At 42.5% G+C, this 26,377-nt stretch overlaps 1 protein-coding gene and 1 non-coding gene across 2 annotated transcripts in view; both read left to right on the top strand.

Moving 5' to 3' along the window:
• Positions 1-3,838: 3,838 nt before the first annotated feature.
• On the top strand, positions 3,839-3,964 carry LOC139187064 (small nucleolar RNA SNORA61). Its single transcript, XR_011570761.1, has one exon. It is a non-coding gene; the product is annotated as a small nucleolar RNA SNORA61 (small nucleolar RNA).
• A 3,974-nt stretch (positions 3,965-7,938) lies between these two features.
• The window catches only part of ATP6V0D2 (ATPase H+ transporting V0 subunit d2), a 56,346-nt gene continuing 37,907 nt past the window's right edge, over positions 7,939-26,377 (top strand). The window contains exons 1-2 of the mRNA XM_019974131.2: positions 7,939-8,461; positions 21,998-22,169. Coding sequence (XP_019829690.1) covers positions 8,332-8,461; positions 21,998-22,169 — 302 coding nt within the window. The 5' untranslated portion in view covers positions 7,939-8,331. The remainder of the gene's footprint in view (positions 8,462-21,997; positions 22,170-26,377) is intronic.

The raw sequence follows: 26,377 nt of genomic DNA, 5'->3' as shown, positions 1-26,377 counted from the left end.
TAATAGCAAATGAAGCAACTGACAAAGAATTAATCTCAAAAACATACAAATAGCTCATGAACCTCAATTCCAGAAAAATAAATGACCCAATTAGAAAATGGGCCAAAGAACTAAACAGACATTTCTCCAAAGAAGACATACAGATGGCTAACAAACACATGAAAAGATGCTCAACATCACTCATTATCAGAGAAATGCAAATCAAAACCACAATGAGGTATCATTTCACGCCAGTCAGAATGGCTGCTATCCAAAAGTCTACAAGCAATAAATGCTGGAGAGGGTGTGGAGAAAAGGGAACCCTCTTACACTGTTGGTGGGAATGCAAACTAGTACAGCCACTATGGAGAACAGTGTGGAGATTCCTTAAAAAACTGAAAATGGAACTGCCTTATGACCCAGCAACCCCACTGCTGGGCACACACACCAAGGAAACCAGAATTGAAAGAGACACATGTACCCCAATGTTCATCCCAGCACTGTTTATAATAGCCAGGACATGGAAGCAACCTAGATGTCCATCAGCAGATGAATGGATAAGAAAGCTGTGGTACATATACACAATGGAATATTACTCAGCCATTAAAAAGAATACATTTGAATCAGTTCTAATGAGGTGGATGAAACTGGAGCCTATTATACAGAGTGAAGTAAGCCAGAAAGAAAAACACCAATACAGTATACTAACACATATATATGGAATTTAGAAAGATGGTAACGATAACCCTGTATGCAAGACAGCAAAAGAGAAACAGATGTAAAGAACAGACTTTTGGACTCTGTGGGAGAGGGAGAGAGTGGGATAATTTGAGAGAATAGCATTTAAACATGTATATTACAATATATGAAATAGATGACCAGTCCAGGTTCGATGCATGAGACAGGGTGCTTCAGGCTGGTGCACTGGGATGACCCAGAGGATGGGATGGGGAGAGAGGTGGGAGGGGGGTTCAGGATGGTGAACACATGTACACCCATGGAGGATTCATGTCAATGTATGGCAAAAACCACTATAATATTGTAAAGTAATTAGCCTCTGATTAAAATAAATACATTAAATAAAAAGAAAAACCTTTATTGGTCACTTTTGGAGGATTCTAGGGAACCAAGACATTATTTGGAAAGCTGGTAAATGGAATGAGTTAAGCATTTATCCAGCCTTTTTTTTTGGGCGTGGGGGTGGGGGGGCGGTGCTGGATCTTCACTGTAACACACTGGCTTTCCCTAGTTGCGGCTCACAGGCTTATCCGAGCACAGGCTCTGGAGTGTGCGAGCTTGGTAAGCTGCAGCAGGCAGGTTTCTCTCATTGGAGCACACGGGCTTAGCTCTCGTGCACATGTGGGGCTGAGTTCTCCAACCAGGGATCAAACTCACGTCCCTTCCACTGGAAGGCAGATTCTTGACCCACCAGTGAAGTCCTCTATACTATCTTTCTTGAATGAAATGTAAGGTAAGGTAACCAACAGTTGATGTTGAAAAGTCTCTTTCTATGTAAGTTCTGCAGCTAATAAATGAAGAAGGAATGATAGTCTAAAATATAATCATTTTGTGACAATGAAACAGTGGATCTAAGTAGTAATCATAAATGGCAGGTGAAATTTAAAAAAAAATGTTACAGGCATCCTGATAGAAGTAGTCAATACCACTATGAAGTGCTCTTACAAAAACTTTAACATGAAAGTGATCAAGCCACCAGATTTAACTACCAATTTATAGGAATAACAGGATATAGAGCAACAAGTTCAATGACACATCAGGATGTAATCAGCAAATTCCTAACTGTGGGAAACTCTCTAGATTCTGTGACCAGGTTTTTTAAACAAAATGCAAAGCTAATGGAGGGAAGGTGTACCTAAAAGGAAATTAAGATACATAAAATCCAACTGTAATGTCTCATCATTAAAGCAAACCAAGTGTAAAAAATCATTACCTTGAGAAAATTTGGACATTGACCAGATATTTAATACTAAGGAATAACTTAAAGTGTAATATAATTATGATTATATTATAATATATAATATTTGTTGTTCAATCACTAAGCCATGTCCAACTCTTTGCAACCCCATGGACTGCAGTACTCCAGGCTTCCTTGTCCTTTACTATCTCCCAGAGTTTGCTTAAACTGAGATACATTGAGTCAGTGATGCCACCCAACCATCTCATCCTCTGTTGTCCCCTTCTCCTCTTGCCCTCAATCTTTCCCACCATCAGGGTCTTTTCAAATGAGTCAGTTCTTCACATCAGGTGGCCAAAGAACTGGAGCTTCAACTTCACCATTAATCCTTCCAATGAATATTCAGGACTGATTTCCTTTAGGATTGACTGGTTGAATCTCCTTGCTGTCCAAAGGACTCTCAAGAGTGTTCTGCAGTAACACAATTCAAAAACATCAATTCTTTGGCACTCAGCCTTCTTTATGGTCCAACTCTCACATCCATACATGACTACTGGAAAAATCATGGCTTCGATTATACAAAATTTTGTCGGCTGAGAGTTGTATATGCTTCTTAGTATGCCGTCTAGGTTGGTCATAGCTTTTCTTTTAAGAGCAAGCATTTTTTAATTTCATGGCTGCAGTCACCTTCCACAGTGACTTTGGAGCCCAAGAAAATAAAGTTTGTCACTGTTTCCATTGTTGCCCCATCTATTTGCCATGAAGTGATGGGACCAGATGCCATGATCTTAGCTTTTTGAATGTTGAGTTTTAAAGCCAGCTTTTTCACTCTCCTCTTTCACCTTCATTTAGAGGCTCTTTAGTTCCTCTTCACTTTCTGCAGTTAGAGTGGTATCATCTGTGTATCTGAGGTTATTGCTATTTCTCCTGGCAATCTTGATTTCAGCTTGGGCTTCATCCAGCCTTGCATTTCTCATGATGTACTCTGTATAGAAATTAAATAAGCAGGGTGACAATATACGGTCTTGACGTACTTCTTTCCAAATTTGAACCAGTCCATGGTTCCATGTCCGGTTCTAACTGTTGCTTCTTGACCTGCATACAAGAGACAGGTAAGGTGGTCTGGTATTCCCATCTCTTTAAGCATTTTCAACAGTTTGTTGTAATCCACACAATTCAGAGGCCTTAGCATGGTCAGTGAAGCAGAAGTAGATGTTTCTCTGGAATTCCCTTGCTTTTTTATGATGCAACTGATGTTGGCCATTTGATCTCTGATTCCTCTGCCTTTTCTAAATCCAAGTTGTACATCTGGAAGTTCTTGGTTCACATACTATTGAAGTCTAGCTTGAAGGATTTTGAGCATTACCTTGCTGGCATGTGAAATGAGTGCTGTTATGCAATAGTTTAAACATTCTTTGGAAGTGCCTTTCTTTGGGACTGGAATGAAAACTGACCTTTTCCAGTCCTGTGGCCATTGCTGAGTTTTCCAAATTTGCTGGCATATTGAGTGTAGCACTTTAACGGCATCATCTTTTAGGATTTGAAATAGCTCAGCTGAAATTCCATCACCTCCACTAGCTTTTTTTATAGTAATTCCTCCTAAGCCCCACTTGACTTCACACTCCAGGATATTAAGTTCTAGGTGAGTAACCACACCACTGTGGTTATCCAGGTCATTAAGATATAATATAGTGTATACATCAGTGGACTTCCCTGGTGGCTCAGATGGTAAAGACTCCAACTACAATGCTGGAGACCCAGGTTTGATCCCTTGTTTGGGAAGATCCCAAGGAGAAGCAAATGGTTACCCACTCCAGTCTTCTTGTCTGAAAAATTCCATGGACAGAGGAGCTTGATGGGCTACATACAGTTCATGGTATCACAAAAAGTTGGACACAGCTGAGTGACTAACACAAACATTCACATAATATTATATTATCACTAACCCTCCAGTTCCCTTTCCCATCGGATCTAAACCCTGGTCTTGGTGGTCATAAAAGGAGGAATAGTAGTACTGAAACTGTGCTCGTGGTGTGTGCTGTACAGCACGTGGGCTAGTTTCAGACAAGGTTGAAAAGAAAAAAAAAAAAAAAATAAGAAAAAAAAAATATTATCACTAAAGGATTTTGTCTTTTAGAGATACTGACATATTTATGGACAAGACATAGGGTATCTTGGGTTTCCTTGACAGTCAGTCAGGGAAGGGAGGAGATGGGTGATGCTATAGAGCAGACCCAGCAACAGTGATCCAGAGGCCAAATCTGGCTCACCACATGTGTTTGGTGAAGTTTTACTGGAAAACAGTCAAGTTCATTTGTTTGTGTGATCTAGGAATGCTGCAAAGGCAGAGGTGAACAGTTGCAACGGAGACTGTTTGTTTTAAGTGCTGATAGCTTTGACTTGGCCTTTGACTTTGTCATTAAGGATGGCACCCCGGGCCCACCCCAGGGTGAATCCTACACAACACTTTGAAGACACTCTGAGGGACTGTCTGGGGGCGGGTGCGGCTGTCCACAGCTACCTCAGAGTTTAGCCCTGGCTTGCTTTGGTCAACTGAATGGCAATATCCAGGCCTGTGGGAAGGCGTCTAGATCTTCTTTGCTTCCTCCCTGTCCTCTTGAGATCCTGCTACATCTAAAAAAAAGACAACCATTTTATGCTTTGGAGAATAGACATTGCATCCCTCTAAAAAATAACTCCATTCTTTATAGAATAAGTTGACCTTCTAATGGCTGCAAAACTAATGACTCTTGGGAGCTCTTAAAATTATCAGAAAGTTGTAAGAAGTCCTATATATTCTATATAGGTAGGCATACATACACATATACACAGATGTATAGCATGCTAGAAAACCACAAAATACCTTCATTCTTCAAATACAATTGCCAAATATAAGGTTTCCTAGAGACACATGGAGCTAAAGATTCTGTTAAGCATAATTTTATCCAGTGGACAGCTATCGAGTATCTGCTTTCCTCAAGGCATGCGACTAGGCACTTGAGAGACAGAAAGATGAATAAGATACTGATCCTGGCTTCCAGGAATGCAGTCTAGTTGGTGAACTGAAATCACAGTGTTTTACAGTGACGAGAGGAAGAGGAGAAGCCGCTGCAATTGCTTCTTAGCACATATACCCACACTTGCTAAGTATATATAGGATTGTATCTCACTTAATATTTACAACAAACCGAGGTGCTATTATCCTCATTTTACACATGAAAGCCCTGGCACTTGGAGAAGAGAAGTCACTGAAACTCAGGCTCTGTCACACGCCGAAGCCCGCTTTCCTGAACATCATTGGTAGTTTAAACACTGAAGTGAATTTATTATGTTTCCGCTAGAAGGACCCATATAAAAAGAAGCTCTAGATTATTGTCACTGTTCTGGGTTTCCTCTCATATCCTATGAGTTTGATCTCATTTTTTTTACAAGCATCTTTAGCAAGAATAAGACATGTTTGCTCATTCAAGAAAAAGGGAAATACTTTGCTTACCTCATCCGCCAATTTCATAAAAGTAGAGAAAGTAGATGTATATAATTTTAAAGAAACATTGGAACTCATCTGCTTATGAATATAAAATATAAGAAACAAGTTTTCACACACACAAAATCCATTCTTTTTTGAGTGTGTTGACATTAAGGGCTCAGTTCAGTTCAGTTCAGTCGCTCAGTTGTGTCCGAACCAGCATTCCTTTTGGGAGCAAGACATTAAGGGCTGCTGCTAAGTCACTTCAGTCGTGTCCAACTCTGTGCGACCCCATAGACAGCAGCCCACCAGGCTCCCCGACCCCTGGGATTCTCCAGGCAAGAACACTGGAGTGGGTTGCCATTTCCTTCTCCAATGCATGAAAGTGAAAAGTAAAAGTGAAGTCGCTCAGTTGTGTCTGACTCTGTGCAACCCCATGGACTGCAGCCTACCGGGCTCCTTCATCCATGGGATTTTCCAGGCAAGAGTACTGGAGTGGGGTGCCATTGCCTGCTCCCATTAAGGGCTAGTTAGCAGCAAAACTATGAAGATTTTGTGTTGTGCTGTACATGCTTAAAAACTGGCTCTCCCTCCAAAATAGGTACATATGTTTATCCTAAATTTTATGATATAATGGATGTGTATCACCCAAATTACAAATAGCAATAATGTTTTTTCATATAAATTCCATTTAGCCTATTGATTTTCACAGTATGCTTTCATTGGTTTTTGTTCAGCTCTAGTTTCTGTTGCCAGCATTTGGTTGCAAGTGACAAACGAGTGTAGTTTCAGGGTGGTTGGCTGGTATTTTTACTTACATTAACGAGTAGGACAAAAATGAAACAGTGAAGGCATATGTAACGTGACTGGCTTCTTTGTTGAAAAAAAGAAGTAGTCAATGGTTTTGAACACTGAAAGACTATTTCTTCAAATTTTTTCCAATTCACAATGTAACTGTTACCGGAAGGGGGACCCCTCTCAGAGCCCGAGTGGGCTCTTGTGTGACACTGAGAAATACACTGTCCAAGGAGACACACGTACTGACAAAAGAAAAGACTTTGATTGGGAAGAGGCCGGAGGGCATCAGGGGAAGGGAACCCAAGACAGCTGCCCTGCTCCATGGCACGCAGTCTTAGAAATACTGAGAAAGACTTAGAAATACTGGAGATTTTCTGACACTTTAACTTCAGTTAAGAATTTGACATAATACATATGACAGTGAAATGCAACATGTGTAAAATCATGTTCAGGATACTTGGCACAATGTTTGAGCTAGGTATAAGGGAGAATCAGCGTTCCTTTTGGGAGCAGGAAACAACAGTTACACCCTGGCTTAATTATGCTGTGCATTCTGAGCTGCCTCCCAACTTCTGAGAGTCGGTCCCTTATTTGTGATTTGGTAATAATACTATGGCTTATGTGTGTTTGATCCCTGGGGTCACAAAGAGTCCAAGAGAACTTAGCCACTAAACCAGCACCACCACACCAACACTATGGCTTCCCAGGCAGCGCAGTGGTAAGGAATCCGCCTGCCAATGCGGGAGATGTGAGATACTGGGTTGGAGCCCTGGGTGGGTAACATCCCCTGGAGAGGCGGTGGTGGTGAAGTTGCTAAGTCAGGTCCAATTCTTGTGACCCCATGGACTGTAGCCCTCCAGGCTCTTCTGTCCATGGGCTTCTCCAGGCAAGAATCCTGGAGTGGGTAGCCATTCCCTTCTCCAGGGGAGCTTCCACACCCAGGGATTGAACCCAGGTCTCCTGCATTGCAGGCGGATTCTTTACTGACTGAGGTGCCAGGGAAGCCCCAGGAGTAGGGCCACATCCCCTGGAGTGGGAAATGGCAACCCAGCCAGCATTCTTGCCTGGAAAATTCCCTGGACAGAGGAGCCTGGAGGGGCTACAGTAAAGAGCAGGACAGGCCTGACCTCAGGAATAGAGTCAGTCCAGATACTCCTCTGAGTAAATCCTGAGATCTAGAAGGGAAAAAGAATGAAGAGCACCTCCTAAAGACTCAGAGTTTGCAAAGTGGCTTATTATTATAGAATCACAGCGCTGTGTGCCTGCTCCCTGGACTGCCTTCTGGTCTCTGCCCCAGGACCTGGCCGAGAGGGAAGCAGCTAGGAGACTTGGAGTAGGCTAAGCCATTACTGGGGCTTCCCTGCGGAGGGCTCAGACGGTAAAGAATCAGCCCGCAATGCGGGACACCTGGGTTCGAATCCTGGGTCGGGAAGAGCCTCTGGAGGAGGGCATGGCAACCCGCTCCAATGTTCTTGCCTGGAGAATCCCAAGGACAGAGGAGCCTGGCGGGCTACAGTCCATGGGTCGCAGAGTCGGACACGACTTGAGCGGCTAAGCCCAAGGCATTACTAGAGTTTTGTTTTACAAACACCGTGCTGCCAAATGAGCTTCTCAGGGTTCTCCAAACCGCCTGCTCACATTGGATCTATTCACATAAGGTGTGTGGGGTGTGTGTGTGTTAAACCCCTCTCTTCTTAGTAGCCCTCAATACGTTTAAGAGGAATGTAATTTACAACTGAAAGCACAGAAGCTCGGATGGGGAAGCACTGTTTGCACAACATTCAGGTGTAGCAAGGCTGCAATAGCAGAGCGGGGCGGGGACCCGGCCTCTGACCCTCCGTCCCTCCCACGACCCCGCTCCCCCTGCAGGGCTTTGCTCCCGGGTCCCCCTCGGGTTATCTGGCTGATCCATTGTGGATGGAAAAACAGGGCTGGGCCGGCTGTACGGAAAGCCTTTGAAAGCGGAGGAAACCGGTCACCGCAGCGTGACTATCAGCTGAGAGATCGCCGCCTGACCACTCGGGAGAACCGCGTGCCCCTGCAGACCCGCGCGCCCCTCCAGACTGGAGCGCCCCTGCAGACCTGCGCGCCCTTCCGGACCCGCGCGCCCCTCCGGACCCGCGCGCCCCTCGGGACCCGAGCGCCCCTGCAGCCTCGGGCGGTCTTTCCCGCGATGCTCGAGAGCGCAGAGCTGAACTTCAACGCCGACCATGGCTACCTGGAGGGCCTGGTGCGCGGCTGCAAGGCCGGCCTCCTGACCCGGCGGGACTACGTCAACCTGGTCCAGTGTGAGAACCTGGAAGGTAAGCGCCGCTCTTGTGTAAGTCGCTTCAGTCGTGTCCGACTCTCTGCGACCCCATAGACTATAGCCCGCCAGGCTCCTCTGTCCATGGGATTCTCCAGGCAAGAATACTCGAGTGGGGAAAAAAGGGGCTGACGCCGCCCGCTGGAAGGAAGCGCGGCCAGGGGCTGCGTCCCCCTGGCCTAGAGTCCAGGGCGGTGTCTTCAGCCCAAGATGCAGACATCAGGGCTCCTGAATTTTGACTAGGGAGGAATAAATTGCATCTATATTTTCGATAGTCTCTAAGTGAAATTTAGCGTTTCCTTTCATTATGAAGACAGGCAACAAATCACAGCTGGTTAGCACTTTGAATAGTAATCCAGTGTTTTCATATCCTCTTACTGTTCTTGCAGATGCCTTGAAATACCTTTTATGCTTTCACTGTTTCAAAGAATGCTAGATACTGGACTCAGCCTTGATATTTACTGTCTTAATAAAGAAGCACCTTGTCACATTTTACAATATCTTCGTAACTATATTTTGATATATTTTGTTTTCTTGGTAATTCTATATATTTTCATTCTACGTATTTATAAATATTTGCAGAAGGGTGTCACCAAACTGTCCAGGGATCTACAGCCTTAATTCCCCCCTCCTTCCCCCACCCCCAAACCTTGGTATAGAGAATTTTATTCTATCCGCTTTCTCTGTGTCTATTAATATGAGGGCATGTGTATTTGAGATTTGTCTTCACTGGAGCTTAAGAAAAAAAATCAAGAGACAGGCCTGTGGTGAGGCCACCCTGGATTCAAAAGCCCTGACTTTGACCTCTACAGAGGGTCAGACCTGAGGCTCAAAACCTCCGAGCCTGATTCCTTCTTTGTAAAACTGGGTGGTAATGCCGCCTGCTCTGCTGAGTGGTTTGGAGAAATAAATAAGGCAACGCACAGGAGAATGTGTGAAGAGCTATGAAGCACTCTTGTTCTCTAGTCGCTAAGATGTGTCCGACTCTTTGCGACCCCATGGACTGCAGCACTCCAGGCTTCCCTGTTCTTCAGCACTTCCCAGAGTTCGCTCGAACTCATGTCCATTGAGTCAGTGATGCCATCCAGCCATCTGTCATCCCCTTCTCCTGCCTTCAATCTTTCCCAGCATCAGGGTCTTTTTCTTCCAATTAATCAGCTCTTCGCATGAGGTGGTCAAAGTATCGGAGCTTCAGCTTCAGCATCAGTCCTTCCAGTGAGCATTCAAGGTTGATTTCCTTTAGGACTCTACAAAGCCAATTATCTTTTCTTTTTTTTTTTTAACCATTTTACTGAGATATGATTGACATACAAAAGCTGTACATATTTAATGTATACAACTGGATGAGTTTAGGGATAAGTGTACACCTGGGAAATCACCACAGTCTGTGCCATAAGCCCATCTGGCACCTCTAAAAGTCTTCTCCTGCCCTCTGTTGTTGTGTGTGCATGTGTGTGAGGACTATGGCTCTGTGCTCTACAGCAGATCTCTAGGACTTATTTGTCTTGTGTAACCAACACTGCATACCCTTTGACCAGTACCTCCCAACTTCCCCTTCCTCTCTGGAAATTAAGCTATAATGTTTTCAAAGCCTTACCAAAGATCTCACATCTATAATATAGTATTTTTATTATTAAAGGGGCTTCCCTGGTGGCTCTGACAGTAGAGCCTCTGCCTGCAATGTTGGAGACCCGGGTTCAATCCCTGGGTCAGGAAGATCCCCTGGAGAAGGAAATGGCAACCCACTCCAGTGCTCTTGCCTGGAAAATTCCATGGATGGAGGAGCCTGATGGGCAATAGTCCATGGATGGGGTTGCAAAGAGTCGGACGCGACTGAGCGACTTCACTTTCACTTTATTATTAAATACGGCTACATTTATAACTTTGAAACATGTTTATAAAATCATTATCATGTTAATAATAGGGTGCTTTAAAATGTCCAGATCATTCTAGAAAAAACAAGAAAGTAATAAATTGCCAGGAAGAGTATTAGAAAGTGAAAACAAGACAAAAAAACAAGATGACTTTGTACGCTTCTCAGGTAGGGCTGAGGGTAAAGCCAAACAGGATTAAGGCAGAACTGCCTAAGTTAAGGGAGCTCCTCTCTTTTCATTAGAGATGGAAATGGCTAGACAAATCTTGTAGATGATAACTAATTCTGTTGGCTACAAATAATTGCAATTTAATTCCAAATCCTAAATCATTTCAGCATATCTAGTTTGGAGTTTGGTGCCTGGAGAATGTTAATCACATATAGAAAATAAGCATAAATTGAGGTAGGAAAAAATTAATGAGCACAAGGCAGAATGAATGCTTCCGAGAGAAACCATTTGAATGAATTCAGTAGTTTGCAGCAGGCTTTTAAATGAGTTGAGGAATGCAAATTTAAACACAAACCATACATAAATGTCTTCATGATACAAAGCAAGGTTTAAGCCTGCTCACTAAAGAATTCAGAGAGAAATCACCCTCAGCTTCAATTTGGGGGAGAAGGAAAGGTTTCAGACTCTTGAAGCCCTGAAGAGTGAATTTCTTAGAAAAATACACACAGGTGCACACATATGGAATTTTCCATGTAATATCAAGGAGTCATGGACCAGCTGAAGTCATCCTGAGCCCCGAATAAGAAACCTTCCTACGTACACCGTTCATTATTTTCATGATATCTCATGGTTTCTACCTTTCCTTTCTCCCAGTTACATTTCTTTTTCAGCCATTCATTTCACAACTGTGTTTGAATCTGTTTCCAATCTTTTTGGAGACTCTTGTGAATATCAAATATGCCCTCAAACTGCAGGTTATAATGACTGCTGAGAAAATAAATCTAAATAAAGGTTTCATGTCTTCAGTTGAGGACTCTGAGGCTTGGCGTGGCTATGACCAATCTAACCACCTCACCAAGGGTGAGGTATGCAGACGTCTGCAGCTATTATACTTTTTCCACTAAAATGTCTGCCTCCTGAGCATGAATGGAAGATCCATGAATAGGTCGATGCTGCTCTCAGCTCCATTTTGATATAGAAAATAATAAGGTCTGCCTTGCCTGTTTACCTTATGAAAGGTTGTTGTTGATTCATGCGAAGACACCGGGATTCTTGGCCCCCGGAGGAGAAGAATTCAATCTGGGGCCAGAGACGAGGCTTGATGGCTCAGAGTTTTTGTGTAATAAAGTTTTATTAAAGTATAAAGGAGACAGAGAAAGCTTCTGACATAGGCATCAGAAGGGGGCAGAAAGAATACCCGCTTGCTAGTGTTAACAAAGAAGTTACATACTTTCCAATGAATCCAAAGAATGTCTGGAGGTTGTAAAGACCTCATCAGACCTACTCCTATAATTTACATTTTAAGATAACAGAAGGTTTAATCCAAAGACTGTCCTTAGGCAGGATACATTATTGTTACATAATCCTAAGGAATGTAGAGAAGGAAAAAAAGTTTGTCCTTTCTTCCTCCTTGAGAATTCCAGACCCCTCTCTCCTTGGGGACCCCTAGACTCCTTATCAACCTGCCTAGGAAATGACTCTCTCACTTACAGGATGTTGGGAAATAAGGCACTTGTGAAAAGCAGCTCAGCTGTTGCATCTGTGAGTTTACCGAGAGAAACCCAGCCACTTTCCCAGCTGGTTTAAAACACGCGGAGAGAAATCATGGACACTCTCGGGACAGAAGTTAAGGACTTTAGATTTCTGTTACTTTTGAACGTAATATTCACCATACACATGACGGTCAAGAAGGGCAGGGAAAGCAGTGTCGGGATAGTACCGAGTCAAAGCAGGCACTTTCGGTAAAGGAAAGCTAATTTGGCAAAGATTAAATTCACCTTTAGTCTTTTAAATTTCTCTAGTCTTTAAAAGAAAAGTATCCTGACACCAACGAATTGTTTTGGAACCACTTACCAGGAACACAGGAGGTTTCAGGTCATTTTGGAAGAGACAAATATGAAGATTGTCCAAAAAGCTTTGAAAAATCCTGGCATTTATGATTGTGCAAGTGAGTGTGGTCAGAAATACTCACCTGCTCCAAGATCTCACCCTGACTAACAGTCAGCTGAACCAGTCACTAGGACCCTCTGTTTTAGGCCGCTCCATGACTCAGTCCTTCCCGGGAATAGGAGAGGAAGCCAGTTCACATAGCCTGTATCACTGGTACTGCACACAGAAAATTTCTAAAAAGTGACTTTTTAAAAAAGTTATTTACAGTAACTTGAACCAAAATAATAATGTGAAAGGGCCATAAAATCATCTTCAGAAGAATTAACACTGCTAATTTTTAATTAATTTTTTTTTTAGAGCAACTATAGGTTCACAGCAAAATTTAGGAGAAAGTACAGAGATTTTTTATATAACCCCTGCTTCCACACATGCATAGCCTCCCCGTTATCAGTGTCCTCCACTAGAAAGGTGCAATTTTGTAATCTGTGAACCTATGCTCGATACATCATAATCGAGTCCAGAGTTTACATTGGACTTATACATTCTATATTGTTGTTCATTTGCGAAGTCATGTCCAACTCTTTTCGACCCCTTGGACTGCAGCACGCCAGGCCTCCCTGTCCTTCACCACCTCCCAGAGCTTACTCAAATTCATGTCCATTGAGTCAGTGATGCCATCCAACCATCTTGCCCTCTGTCGTCCCCTTGTCCTCCCGCTTTCAATCTTTCCAACCATCAGGGTCTTTTCTAATGAGTCAGTGCTGCAAATCAGGTGGCCAAAATATTGGAGCTTCAGCTTCAGCATCAGTCCTTCCAATGAATATTCAGGACTGATTTTCTTTAGGATTGACTGGTTTGATCTCCTTATAGTCCCAGGGACTCTCAAGAGTCTTCTCCAGCACCACAGTTCAGAAGCATCAATTCTTCAGTGCGCAGCCTTCTTTATGGTCCAATTCTCACATCCATACATGACTATCGGTAAAACCATAGCTTTGGTTATATGGACTTTTGTTGAGAAAGTAATGTCTCTGCTTTTTATATACTGTCTAGGTTAATCATAGCTTTTCTCCCAAGGAGCAAGTGTCTTCTAATTTCAGGGCTACAGTCACCATCTGCAGTGATTTTGGAGCCCAAGAAAATAAAGTCTGTCACTGTTTCCATTGTTTCCCCGTCTATTTGCCATGAAGTGATGGAACAGACACCATGATCTTAGTTTTTTGACTATTGAATTTTAAGCCAGATTTTTCACTCTCCTCTTTCATATTCTGTGGGAACGGACAAATGTACAACACGTATCCACCACTGTTACATTATACAGAGTATTTTCACTGCCCTGAAATTATTCTGTGCTCTGACTATTCTCCATATCCGTGACCCCCTGTGGGAACCACTGGTCATTGTGCTGTTTCCCTAGTTTGGCCTTCTCCAGAATGTCACACAGTTGGGATCATTAAGTATGTAACCTTTCCAGACGGGTTTCTTTCACTTAATAACACACATTTGAGGCTCCTTCATGTCTTTTCATGGCAACACTGCTATTTTCATTAGATTTTTAAATTACAAACCAGACCGTTGTAAGTATTCTTTCATGTTCAAAAAAAGACAAAGTGGTAAGATGAACAGTTCAGAGCTCAAAAATTTAGTAAGAAATAGCCTTCCCTGGTGGCTCAGAGGTAAAGAATCCACCTGCAATGCTGGAGACACGGTTGGATCCCTGGATGGTGAAGATCCCCTGGAGAAGGCAATGGCCGCAGACTGCAGTATTCCTGCCTGGGGAATTCCATGGACGGAGGACCGTGGTGGGCTGCAGTCCCCGGGGCTGCAGCTGAACAACAAACAGGAAGCTTTCTCTGAAACACGTGCTGAATGTGACCCCGGCTCTCGGGTATGGTGAGAGGTCTGGACCCAGCCTTTCCCTTGTCGTCTCTGCTGTCGTTTCTGGGAAGTGGATGAGAGGAGCTGATTACAGCTTATGAACAATCATTAATGCTTCCTTTTCAAGGGACATGACCTCCATTCCTTTCCAACTGTGCCTTCATGTGGGAATTAATGCGTGTACTCAGCACGTTCTAGTTAGGGCCAGGGAAGGAAAGATGAAAAAGATAATACCCTGCCCTAAAAGGGCTCCCACTCTAAAGAATAAAAACATTGAAAGAGTAAGAACCCCTTAATGAGAGCGGTTGGGCCTCACAATTCTAAATGCATGCACGCTTGGCCGGGGACTTCATGTAGCTTTGTTGGGACTGGCAGAAAATGAAAAACAAATTAAATGTCCACTGTAAGGGAGCTGGTTAAATGAATTATGGAACAGTTATATAATGTAATGTCCTATAACTACAGAAAAAAAAAGAAAAGGCATAATAAACTGTGAAAGGATTCATGTGGAATTAAAAATAGTAGTTACTGGGACTAGTAATGAGTGGCAGTGGTGTGGATACGTAGTTGACAAGTAGGAGACCTTATGCTATGCTAAGTCTCTTCAGTCGTGTCCGACTCTGTGCGACCCCATAGACGGCAGCCCACCAGCCTCCCCCGTCCCTGGGATTCTCCAGGCAAGAACACTGGAGTGGGTTGCCATTTCCTTCTCCAATGCATGGAAGGGAAAATACCTACTATCTATTAAAAGGTAGTCTAAAATTTAAAAAACTCTTATAGAAGGAAGACTCTTATTTCAAAGGAATTTCATCATTCTCCTTTACACACTATTTGTACCTCTAATTATGTGAAAATGAAAGTGTTAGTCACTCAGGCGTGTCCCACTCTTTGGGACCCCATGGACTGGGGCCCACCAGGCTCCTCTGTCCATGTTTTCTCCAGGCAAGGATACTGGAATGGGTTGCCATGCCCTCCTCCAAGGGATTGTCCTGACCCAGGGATGTAACCCAGGTCTCCTGCATTGCAGGCAGATTCTTTACTATTTGAGCTACCCAGGAAGCCCTAATTATAGTACTTATTTTCTCTGCTTTGTATAAAAAATGCATATACAGTATTGTCAGTGTTCAAAAATACTTCCATCAGGCAGGATAAATTTAACTCAATTTAAAAGCTAGACAGCTTGGCCTATGAGGATTAAACCAGTGACCCTGGTGATGTTAGCACCACACTCTAACCAATGGGGCTTCCCTGGTGGCTCAGATGGTAAAGAATCTGCCTGCAATGCAGGAGACCTGAGTTTGATCCCTGGGTCAGGAAGATCCCCTGGAGGAGAGCATGACAACCCACTCCAGTATTCTGGCCTGGAGAATCCCGTGGACAAAGGAGTCTGGCGGGCTATAGTCCATAGGGTCGCACATAGTTGGACACGACTGAAGCGGCTGAGCAGCAGCAGCTAACCAGCTGAGCTGACTGGCCAGTTACCATCCCATCTCTACCTGGTAAGCATTTCCTCAGAGCTCTTCTGCCTTTCTCTACAGATATTCCTTCAGCCACAAATTCCATTCTGCATCTTGCTTGCCTGGAGAATGCCCATTCCTCTTTAAAATCTCCACTCGAAGTCATTTTCTCTATAAACCCTTTTGTACTCATTCCTATTCGGATAGAATTGACAAGTCTCAATTTTGTGCTTTATTGTGCCGTGTAATGTACTTAATTCTGTACAGCATCTGTGATATTTGCATAAGTATGTCATTCTGGGACAGGACGTTTGTCTCGTTTATCTATCTAGTCCCCTGAGATATCACAGTTAAGGGCTTAACTCCTAAATGAATAAATGAATCTATCCCCTCCTAAATTGTAAGCTTCTCAAGGGCAGAAACTGTAAACAGGTTTGCTTATAGAGGGGTTAGTTAACGAGGTGGGAGAATCCTTTCACAGTGTTAGAGTGTATCAGATCACCACGACGTATACTTTAAGTGCCTTAGAATTTTATTTGTTTGTTATACCCCAGTAAAACTGAACTTTAAAAAAAAAAAAAAAAAAGACCTTTTTTAAAGGATAGAAACCACAGCATATCCTTTTTCGTCTCCTAGCTTCCCTAGCCTAAGGCTGTGTTTTGCACGTGGTAAAAATTTGAAAATACGCAATATGTCTGCCTGTCCTGACTCTGCTTCCTGGGCCTGGGGTATAAGCCAGCTGCTTAACTTTTAGCCATGGTGCTTTCCTTTCTGATAGATGGTATCTCCCTGGCCTAACTCCCAGTTTCTAAGGGAATCAGACATTTCTGAAAATGTTTTGTAAACTGTAAATCACGAGAATTCCCTGGAAGTAATAAGAACACAGCCTGAATTGCCGTGTATATACAACACAAATTAATTTACCCTCTTCTGCTAGACTTTTAAATCCCTAAAATAATCCTTCCCTTTGCCTGGTTGTGGTTAATAGTGTTTGGTGTATGACTCTTATGTTGTTGATTCTGCTTTCCTTCAAAGAGCACTGGTTTGTTTTGGAAACAATCATTCTATAAATAAATAAAAACTATTAAAATTTAAGAAGAGTTTATAGCTAGAGGATATATTCGAAAGTAAACTGAATCTTGAAGGGCAGTGGGTTGGGAAAATGTCAGTGAAATGGGGAACTGGAGGTGGGGTCAGGGGAGTTGAGCTGATAAGCTGTTCTAGGCTCTTGGGGAGAATTAATGGACTATAAGTAGAAAAACATAAAGGCATACTGGTGAGGGGTAAAGCAGTTGCCTGCAGTACTAGAGTATTCCAATAACACAGGAGTTTGTGCTGGGAAAATTTTCGAGGGCCACCAAAGGTCTAATTATGGAACTTCAGAATATTGAGTGAGGAGAGAGTCACGTCCAAATCTTCAGTCAAATACCTGTATGCATGGAAAGATGTACAGGTTATTTCTCTGAGCCTCGGCTTCTTCATCTGTGGAATGGGGATTATTGTTAAGGCTTATATTGTATGTTAAAATCATCTGTCAGTGGTAAAATACAAATAATTTGCAAGCTGCTTTTAATCTGCCTAAAATTCAGTAGCTCCATGCTACTTAGAGGGTCATTCTAAGATCCAAGCGTTTCTTAGGAAAGATGAAAGTTTGAGGCATGGAGTACAGAAAGGAAACAAACTTGGGAGAATCTATTAAGAGATTGCCACAGTGATCTAGGTTTATGACAAGAATCTATTAAGAGATTGCCACAGTGATCTAGGTTTATGACATTGTAATTCCAAATTGGGGTATAAGGAGAGGAAATCTGGGAAGATATCTAGAAACGATGCAGGGGATTTGGAGTTAATAAATCTTCAAAGAGGACTTGAAGAAAACTCTTCAAAGTTTCATCACCATGAGAATGGCAGTACCGTAGCAAAAATGGAGGAAGAAGCATCTGGCTTTAAAAATAGTGATAGATTTATTCAAATTAAGTAATTGTAAAGTATGATGGTAATATATTATTTAAGAAAATTCTGATTTAGGGAATAAAAATCAAAGTCAGCCAATCGAATCAAATTATTTTGGAAGGAGATAGGTATAAGTAAGGGGGCAAAAAAGGTCTTCATCTACATTATCTTTTTTAAAGCTGCACAGTAACCCAAAAAGCATACATTCTAACCCATTTTGAAGGTGAGAAAACTGAGTTTGGAAAGGTCAGGTAATTTCCATAAGTTCAGCATCAAGCAGAATGTGGGGAAGAGGTAGGGGGCTGCTCAAAGATAGCATCCTTCACAAGTACAGGTGCTGCCTTGGCATAAACCTACCTGGAGTGTGAACCGTCTGGACATTCATTTTTAAAGAGTGCCAACAGGAAGCTGCACAGGAAAGAAAAACGAACTACCCGACAAACCAACAGAGAAAAGATAGCAACCAGAGAGTTTTCCTGCCTCACGAGTCAAGAGATCTCAGCTAATTCCCTGAACCCAGTGACTGCAACCCACAGAAGAAGCATTTTTACATTATGACTCTTTGTACACGCATGCAGGCACATACGCATATATGCTATTACACTCTGTGTGACATACTCGGATATTTGCTATAATAGCTGAATCTGTTCCTGTTGTGCTATTGTGTTTGGGACAGATAAAATGGATTTAGTTGGCAGTGATCTCATAGTTCCTCATTTGAATAAAAAAGAAAAAGTGTCACTTGCAACACGACTCTGGATAAAAAAAAGAGTAATTTTCCAAAGTGTGCTCTGTGGGAGGCTGCATTGTTTTCCAGTGGCTTGGGAAGTTCTGTACCAAACTCTTTCCAAAGAAATCATTCAAATTAATGTATTAAAGGCTTTCAGTTCCTGCAGTTAGAAAGCTTATTTATTCCAAATGTATCTGACCACAAAGCTCTATTCATCACATACCTACTAAGATAAGCATGGCTTCCCAGTGGCTCAGCAAGAATCACCCTGCCCATGTAGGTGACGCAGGAGACACAAGTTCTACCCCTGGGTTGGCAAGATCCCCTGGAGCAGGAAATGGCAACCCAGTCTAGAATTCTTGCCTGGGAAAGTCCCATGGACAGAGAAGCCTATTGGACTGCAGTCCGTGGGATCGCAAAGACCTGGACACGACTGAGCATGTAGGCACACACGTTTACATAAGCACTTGGGCAAATTCGAGGAAAAACATGTGACCCCAAAACTATCAGCATGATCGTTATCATTGAAAGATAATGATATTAACTCAGAGCAGATATTTCAAGCTAAGATTTTCTTCGGTTCTGATTTCCAGGGTCCCCATCTTAAACTGTCCACCAACCACAGTTTTACAAGATTGCTTAAGCAGAGTCTGAAATACCTGAGACATTTAATTTCAGCATCTCACTGGCAGCTGAAAGAGAAACATATGTCCCGTGAGCCATATATCATGGTTTTGGAAGAAATACCATTTGTGTCATTCCTGTTGGCAAATATTTCTCCATGCTGAGACTGCACACTGTCAAATTGTAAAAAATCTGAACTGTCAAAATAAAAGACATGGCAAAAGAGTATGTTTTTTTTTTTTCAGTTAAGCTAATTAAATAGATAATTGAGCAAATAAATTCTGCGGTCAGTCAGATGAAGAGCATTTCTGATGCATGATCTACTCCAGACCCTGAAGAATGCCTGTCTGCTGAGACTCAAGAACCACTTGACTGCAAATGCCCCCTCCTGCATCAGCTACCAGAGTGATTAGCTCATCACCCACAGGGCTCCCTGTTATCCTCAGGATCAAGAATGTCACACCAAATCTTCCTGGGGACAGCCCCTGCGTATTTATCTGGCTTCATTTCTTACCCCTCCTTCTCTCCCACTCAGCTCTTCAACAGCACTGAACTGCTTTGAATTTCTTGCCCCTCCCCACCTGTACAAATTCATGGAATGCCTTCCTTGCACTCTTTCGTAGCACTTGAAGGCTCATCTCTGGCTTAACCTTCTTCCGGAAACTTTCCTAGGCTTGTTTTGCTTTCATCCCTCTGAGTCTTGCTCTCATTTTCTCAGTTCAGTTCAGTTCAGTGGCTCAGTTGTGTCCGACTCTTTGCGACCCCATGGATTGCAGCATGCCAGGCCTCCCTGTCCATCACCAACTCCTGGAGTTTACCCAAACTTATATCTGTTGAGTCGTTTTCTATGTTCCCATAAATCAAGGTTCTTATCTGTATTCCTGAACTCAGCTGGTTGCATCATCTGTTTTTTCGTGCCTCTTCTTCCACCAGATTATGAGTTTGCTTGAAGATGAGGAATATGTTTTGTCTCCTGTGGTAACAGCACATAATAGATACTCAATAAATGTTTCAGTGAAAATTGCAATAAAGTCTAGGATGCTCTATTGCCTCCAGTCATGTGCTAGATGGTGCCAAAGACATTTCTGATGTTCAGATATTTGAGACACTTATGTGTTGGGTACCACACAGGAACCAAAAGATAAAAGATACTACTAAGAAATTGGAACTGTCTCTTTGGAGTTAACATATTAAGACTTTGTAATATCCTGGAATAGGAGGTGTTCCAGAAGTATTATCCAGGTATTTTGAAATTCAGATGAGTGAGGTTAAATAATTCCACGAGACAGAATTAAGTAACAGAATAATTGATGATCTGATTTAATTGATTGGTAATAAAATACAGATTTTTTTAAAGGTATGATACTGGCTTTGAATCAATTTCACAACATGATCTTGATGAAGTGATGGGATTGGATCTTTGTTTTTTAAAGGTTAAAACCCATTTAGACCCACTGAAACTCAATGTCTTCATCTGTAGGGTAAATATTAGTAATAAACTTTTCTTTGCCATCAAGCAGGGATGGAGGCTTAGTATCCTCAAACAGTTTTCCTAGCACTATTTCCAAATAGTGGCTCAGTTAAAACCAATTTGCAATCTCTGGACTAGGTGGTTTCTAATGTTCTTTTCAACTGTGCTCAATGATTCTAGAGTTCATATGTAATTAAAAGTTGTTTTTGATTACCTGCATTAACATTGAATCTTTTATTGCTTTAGAGATTAACATGCAAGTCTAAATCTTACGTAGACCTTATATTAAGGGAACTGTGCTGTTGGAGAAGACTCTTGAGAGTCCCTTGGACTACAAGGAAATCCAACCAGTCCATTTTAAAGGAGATCAGTCCTGGGTGTTCTTTGGAAGGAATGATGCTAAAGCTGAAACTCCAGTACTTTGGCCACCTCATGCGAAGAGTTGATTCATTGGAAAAGACTCTGATGCTGGGAGGGATTGGGGGCAGGAGGAGAAGGGGACGACAGAGGATGAGATGGCTGGATGGCATCACTGACTCAATGGATGTGAGTCTGAGTGAACTCTGGGAGTTGGTGATGGACAGGGAGGCCTGGCGTGCTGTGATTCATGGGGTCGCAAAGAGTCGGACATGACTGAGCAACTGAACTGAACTGAATAAAGTAGTAATAATTAAATATGCATTTATCAGACTTCCCTGGTGGAAGAGTGGATAAGAATTTACCTGCCAGTGCAGGAAATCGGAGTTCCATCCCTAATCCGGGAAGATTCCACATGCTGCAGAGCAGCTGAGCCCCTGAGTCACAACTACCGAAGCCTGAGTGCCCCGGGCCCTGCGAGTCACCCCTCCTGAGCCCGCAGACTGGAGCTACTGAAGCCTGAGCGTCCCGGGCCCTGCGAGTCACCCCTCCTGAGCCCGCGGGCTGGAGCTACTGTAGCCTGAGTGCCACAGGCCCTGCGAGTCACCCCTCCTGAGCCCACGGGCTGGAGCTACTGAAGCCTGAGTGCCCCGGGCCCTGCGAGCCACCCCTCCTGAGCCCACGGGCTGGAGCTACTGAAGCCTGAGTGCCCCGGGCCCTGCGAGCCACCCCTCCTGAGCCCACGGGCTGGAGCTACCGAAGCCTGAGTGCCCCGGGCCCTGCGAGTCACCCCTCCTGAGCCCGCAGACTGGAGCTACTGAAGCCTGAGTGCCCCGGGCCCTGCGAGTCACCCCTCCTGAGCCCGCGGGCCGGAGCTACTGTAGCCTGAGTGCCACAGGCCCTGCGAGCCACAACTGAGCCCAGGGGCTGGGGCTACTGAAGCCCATGCGCCAGAGCCTGTGCTCTGCAGCAGGAAACATCACCGCAGCAACGAAGACCCAGTGCAATCAAATAAATAATAAACAGTAAATAAATATGCATTTATCATAAAGTTACTGCAAATTCAGTCAGTGTTGTAAAGCTTTTTCATGCATGTTCCAAATTTAACCTGATCTGGTGCTTTGTTTAATTTCAGATCTGAAAATTCATCTCCAGACCACAGATTATGGGAACTTCTTGGCTAATCAAGCCACTCCTCTTACTGTTTCTGTTATTGACACGGAGATGAGGAAAAAGCTCTGCAGAGAGTTTGAGTATTTCCGGAATCACTCCCTGGAGCCGCTAAGCACCTTTTTCACATACATGACGTAAGTGGCAGCAGGGGCCCTGCTCCTCCCCAGGGTAACTGTGCGAGCGACCCCTAAGAGTTCCAGGTGGGGTTAGGCTGGCCTGAAGTTCAAGACCACTTCTGTTTGTAAGTTTGAATGCATTCAGATCTGAGAACTGATAAAAGCGTGTCTTATCTTAGTGTTAGTCACTCTGTCCCCAGACTATTTGCGACCTCCTGGACTGTAGCCCACCAGGCTCTTCCGCCATGGGATTCTCCAGGTAAGAATACTGGAGTGGGTGGCCATCCCCTTCTCCAGGGGATCTTCCCAACCCAGGGATGGAACCTGGGTCTCCCATATTGCTGGCAGATTCTTTACCGTCTAAGTGACCAGGGAAGAGCATAGAGCCACATTTTCACTGTTAGAAAATAGATTTCATTTATTTATTTCATTTACTTATAAACATGATTAGGTCATTCATTCTAAGCAGTGATAAGTGCTGCTGATGTTTGAAACTTTCCAGATGTTGGAACTGAAGGTAGGTACTACGCCACATTTTCAGATCGCTTGTCAAGGTGGGGTTGAAATATCACAGATCTTTCTTAAAGTCACACCTACCCCTTCAACAGAATAAGGAGCTCCCATCATAGTTAGACGTGTCTTATTTTTATCCCTCTCTGTCACCAGTGGTTCCAGTCTTGCGGTGTGAAGGCCCTTCTTTCTAAAAAGTGTTTGAATTTCTACACAGTAGTAAATTGTATTTCTTAATCTAGTTAACAAACTATATCCAGTGCTCAAAACTTTGGGCCCCTTCAGTTGTCTTAGCTGATAAGCTGAGAATGAATGCCCACAAAGGATGAGCTGTCTATCATGTACATATAATTTAGATTAATATACAGCTATGATTACTACATCCAGGCCATAGACTGGTTGAGAAAGGCTTATAATAAAAATATCCCTCTATTCCACCTATCCCCTTCCTCCCCACACAGTTCTTCCTAAAAGTAAGCACTTCTCAGTTACTTATTATTTTTCTAAAAAAAAATTGCACTGTGTGTATGTATATTGATACAAACTCAACCCACCCTACTCCCACATTTCAATTCATACAGATGACATCAGTTTTCCTCCATTAATATTTGTTAGAAATATCCTCATCCACGTCATGCATTTTTAATAACTATGTGGAAGTCCATGTTTGGTAGACATTATAACTCAGTTTATCAGGCATTATTATGAGTTTGAGTAAACTCTGGGAGTTGGTGATGGACAGGGAGGCCTGGCGTGCTGGTGTCCATGGGGTCGCAGAGAGTCGGACATGACTGAGCGACTGAACTGAACTGATTAACAAATAACTTTTTTTTTCTATTACAAAAAGTTTGCAACTAGCTCTAACTCATTATAGTGTAGGTCTTGAATTTATTTCTAAGCTAAATTTCTAGCAGTGCAAGGAGTGAGTCAAAGGAATGTCCCTTTGTTTATTTTAGAAAATTTGCTAAGTTGAACACAACGGAAGTAGCACCAATCTGTACCCCCAAAACAGTGCATGAGAAAGCCTGTGCCCCTACACCATTACCAACATCAGATATTATCTTTTTAATTTTTACCCTAACAATAGGTTAAAAACTATCTCTTTGCTTTAATTTAATTTCTTTATGGGCTTCCCTGGTAGCTCAGCTGGTAAAAAAAATCTGCCTATAATGCAGGAGACCCCGGTTCAATTCCTGGGTCAGGAAGATCCCGTGGAGAAGGGATAGGCTACCCACTCCAGTATTCTTGGGTTTCCCTGGTAGCTCAGGAGCTAAAGACTCCACCTGCAATGTGGGAGACCTGGGTTCAATCCCTGGGTTGGGAAGATCCACTGGAGAGAGGGAATGAAGGGAACAGCTACCCACTCCAGTATTCTTGCCTGGAGAATTCTTTGGACAGAGGAGCCTGGCAGGTTACAGTCCATGGGGTGGCAAAGAGTCGGACACTACTGACTTTCACTTTCCATATTTCTTTATTAGCAAAAAGGAATATCTTTTCACACTTACTAGTCATGTATATTTGCTACCTGACCCAATTCTTTGTGTATTTTTCCTATTAGAGTATGCAGCATTTTTCCTTGATATACAAGGACTCTATAAATTAAGAAAGTTAGCCCTTCGTCCATTTGATATAACTTAACTTTTATTTTAATTTTTTTGCTGTAGGTATATTGACATTTTTTATGTAGTTATCATCAGTTTTTTTATTGTACAATCTTTTGATTATTGTGTCCTGCTTAGAAAAGCCTTCACTCCAGAGCATCAGTAAATTCACCTGTCTTTTCTTCCATTCTTTTGTTGCTGTTTACATTTAAAATTTTGATTCATGTAAAATGTATTTTGGTGTAAAGAATGAGAGTAGGGATCCAGCTCAAATTGTCTTTCCCAAATAACGATCCAGTAAGTACTTAGAAGGAATGATCGTAGTTCAAGGCAGGAAGCAATCACTGATGAACCTGAGACGTGTTGTTAGCGCCTGTGTTCCCTGTTTGTGCAATCTAGCCTCCTAACAGTGCTGTAGTCTGGGATTTTGTTTATAGACAAGGTATAGATGCTGACGTTTTGAAAGAATCCACCGATAAACAACTAGTTTGAATGAAGATCAGATATGAACCTGGGTCTGACTCAGTCCAAAGCCCAAGCATTTTCTTTGAGAAAGATTCTGGAAAGGCTTCCCAGAAGGGCCGACATTGTTGGCAAGGCTGGAAATGGAGTAGAAGTTGGAGATTCCGGAGAAGGCTGGGTTTGAAGCATGCCGATGGGAAGGACGCTGAGTGAGTAATAACCGGTCAGTTTTGGCTGGAGCAGGCTGTGCAGAAAGAGGAGCGGGATGGGTAAGGGAGGCTACGGAAGAAAATTCCAGTCAGATTATGGAGTCTTCAGAGACAAGTCTTACTCAGTTCTGGTCATCACCGTTTTAAGGAAGAGGAAATGAAAACTTAAGAGCAAGAACTTGCCCAAACCACTAAAAAGTGATTTGAAATAAATGTTAGCAGTAGGCTGTGCAGAATTATTTTGCTCAGACTTAGGTGAGTGCAGAAAAGCTGACCTGTGGTGAAGACAGAGGGCAAGTCCAATTTTAATTAAATCTGAAAGCTGCCAGGTTTTGTACTTTTTAGGTTGAGAGACGATCTCACATGATGGAAATTTTCCCCAATATGTTAAGAAATACTCTAAGAATGACGCTGAGGCATTTGGTCAGTGGTTTCTCTTATGTGATGATTCCATGATTGATTGTTTTCTAACTATAGAATCTTAAACCTGGAAGGAACCTTAGATTAATTCAGCAAGACTTCTTATTTCACAACAAACTATCATATTTTATATCATATTTATCTAGTTAAATATCATATCATATTGATCTAGTTAAAATATACTGTTTCTAAAAATAAATACTTAAAATTTAAAATATTTCTAGTCATTAGTGATATTTAAAAACTGTGTATAAGTATGTATAGATAGTCACAGATACCTGGGTAGAATGTTAATGCAAAAATGGACACGGAAGCCTCGTTTTGGTAGTATTCGCATTGTTAGTAATGGGCGTGTTTTAATTCATCTTCTTCCTCTCTCTCTCTTGACGGTAAACTCTTTGAACTAGTTCTTTTAAGTATCTCTATCTGGACTCATTAGCAAATAATGAACACTGAATATTTGTTGAATCAATATATAATCCTGTATATATTATATATACATCCTACACCTGCATATAGAAACATACTTTCAGACAATTCAGGATTTTATGTCTTATATTTAATTCATGTATGGTACTTGAGGATTGGTTATTTATTGAATGGTATGTCAGGGCTAAAAACCAGATGTCATTCCTATAGATGTGTTTTATGTGGCCAGGGTAGTCTTTACAGTAATATTAAAAAATATGTTTCATTAAGGCTTGCATTCCCCAATTAGCCACGGTCTCCAACACTCCCTTCTGTCTTATGATCTGCAGGTATTTAAGTTACTTATCAGACCCCAGATGTGTAGGTTTCTTATCAGGCATCAGACCTAGATGTTTTACCTGCATCTTTGCACCAGAACCATGCAAAGAAGTGTTTATATCTCCAGTTTTCAAATTAGAGAAACGGAGGCTCAATGAATCAATGTGTATTTCAAAGTGAGAGCATTATTAAGAGATTTGGAAAGCATTTGGTGTGGGTCCATCATTCTAGAAAGCTGATGGTCTTGCACTCACTCCACAGTTTGTCAAAAGGCAAA

Source organism: Bos indicus, chromosome 14, assembly GCF_029378745.1.
Source record: "Bos indicus isolate NIAB-ARS_2022 breed Sahiwal x Tharparkar chromosome 14, NIAB-ARS_B.indTharparkar_mat_pri_1.0, whole genome shotgun sequence".
Taxonomy (NCBI): domain Eukaryota; kingdom Metazoa; phylum Chordata; class Mammalia; order Artiodactyla; family Bovidae; genus Bos; species Bos indicus.
The sequence above is the reverse complement of the archived record's forward strand: the minus strand, read 5'-3'. Positions and strand labels throughout refer to the sequence as shown.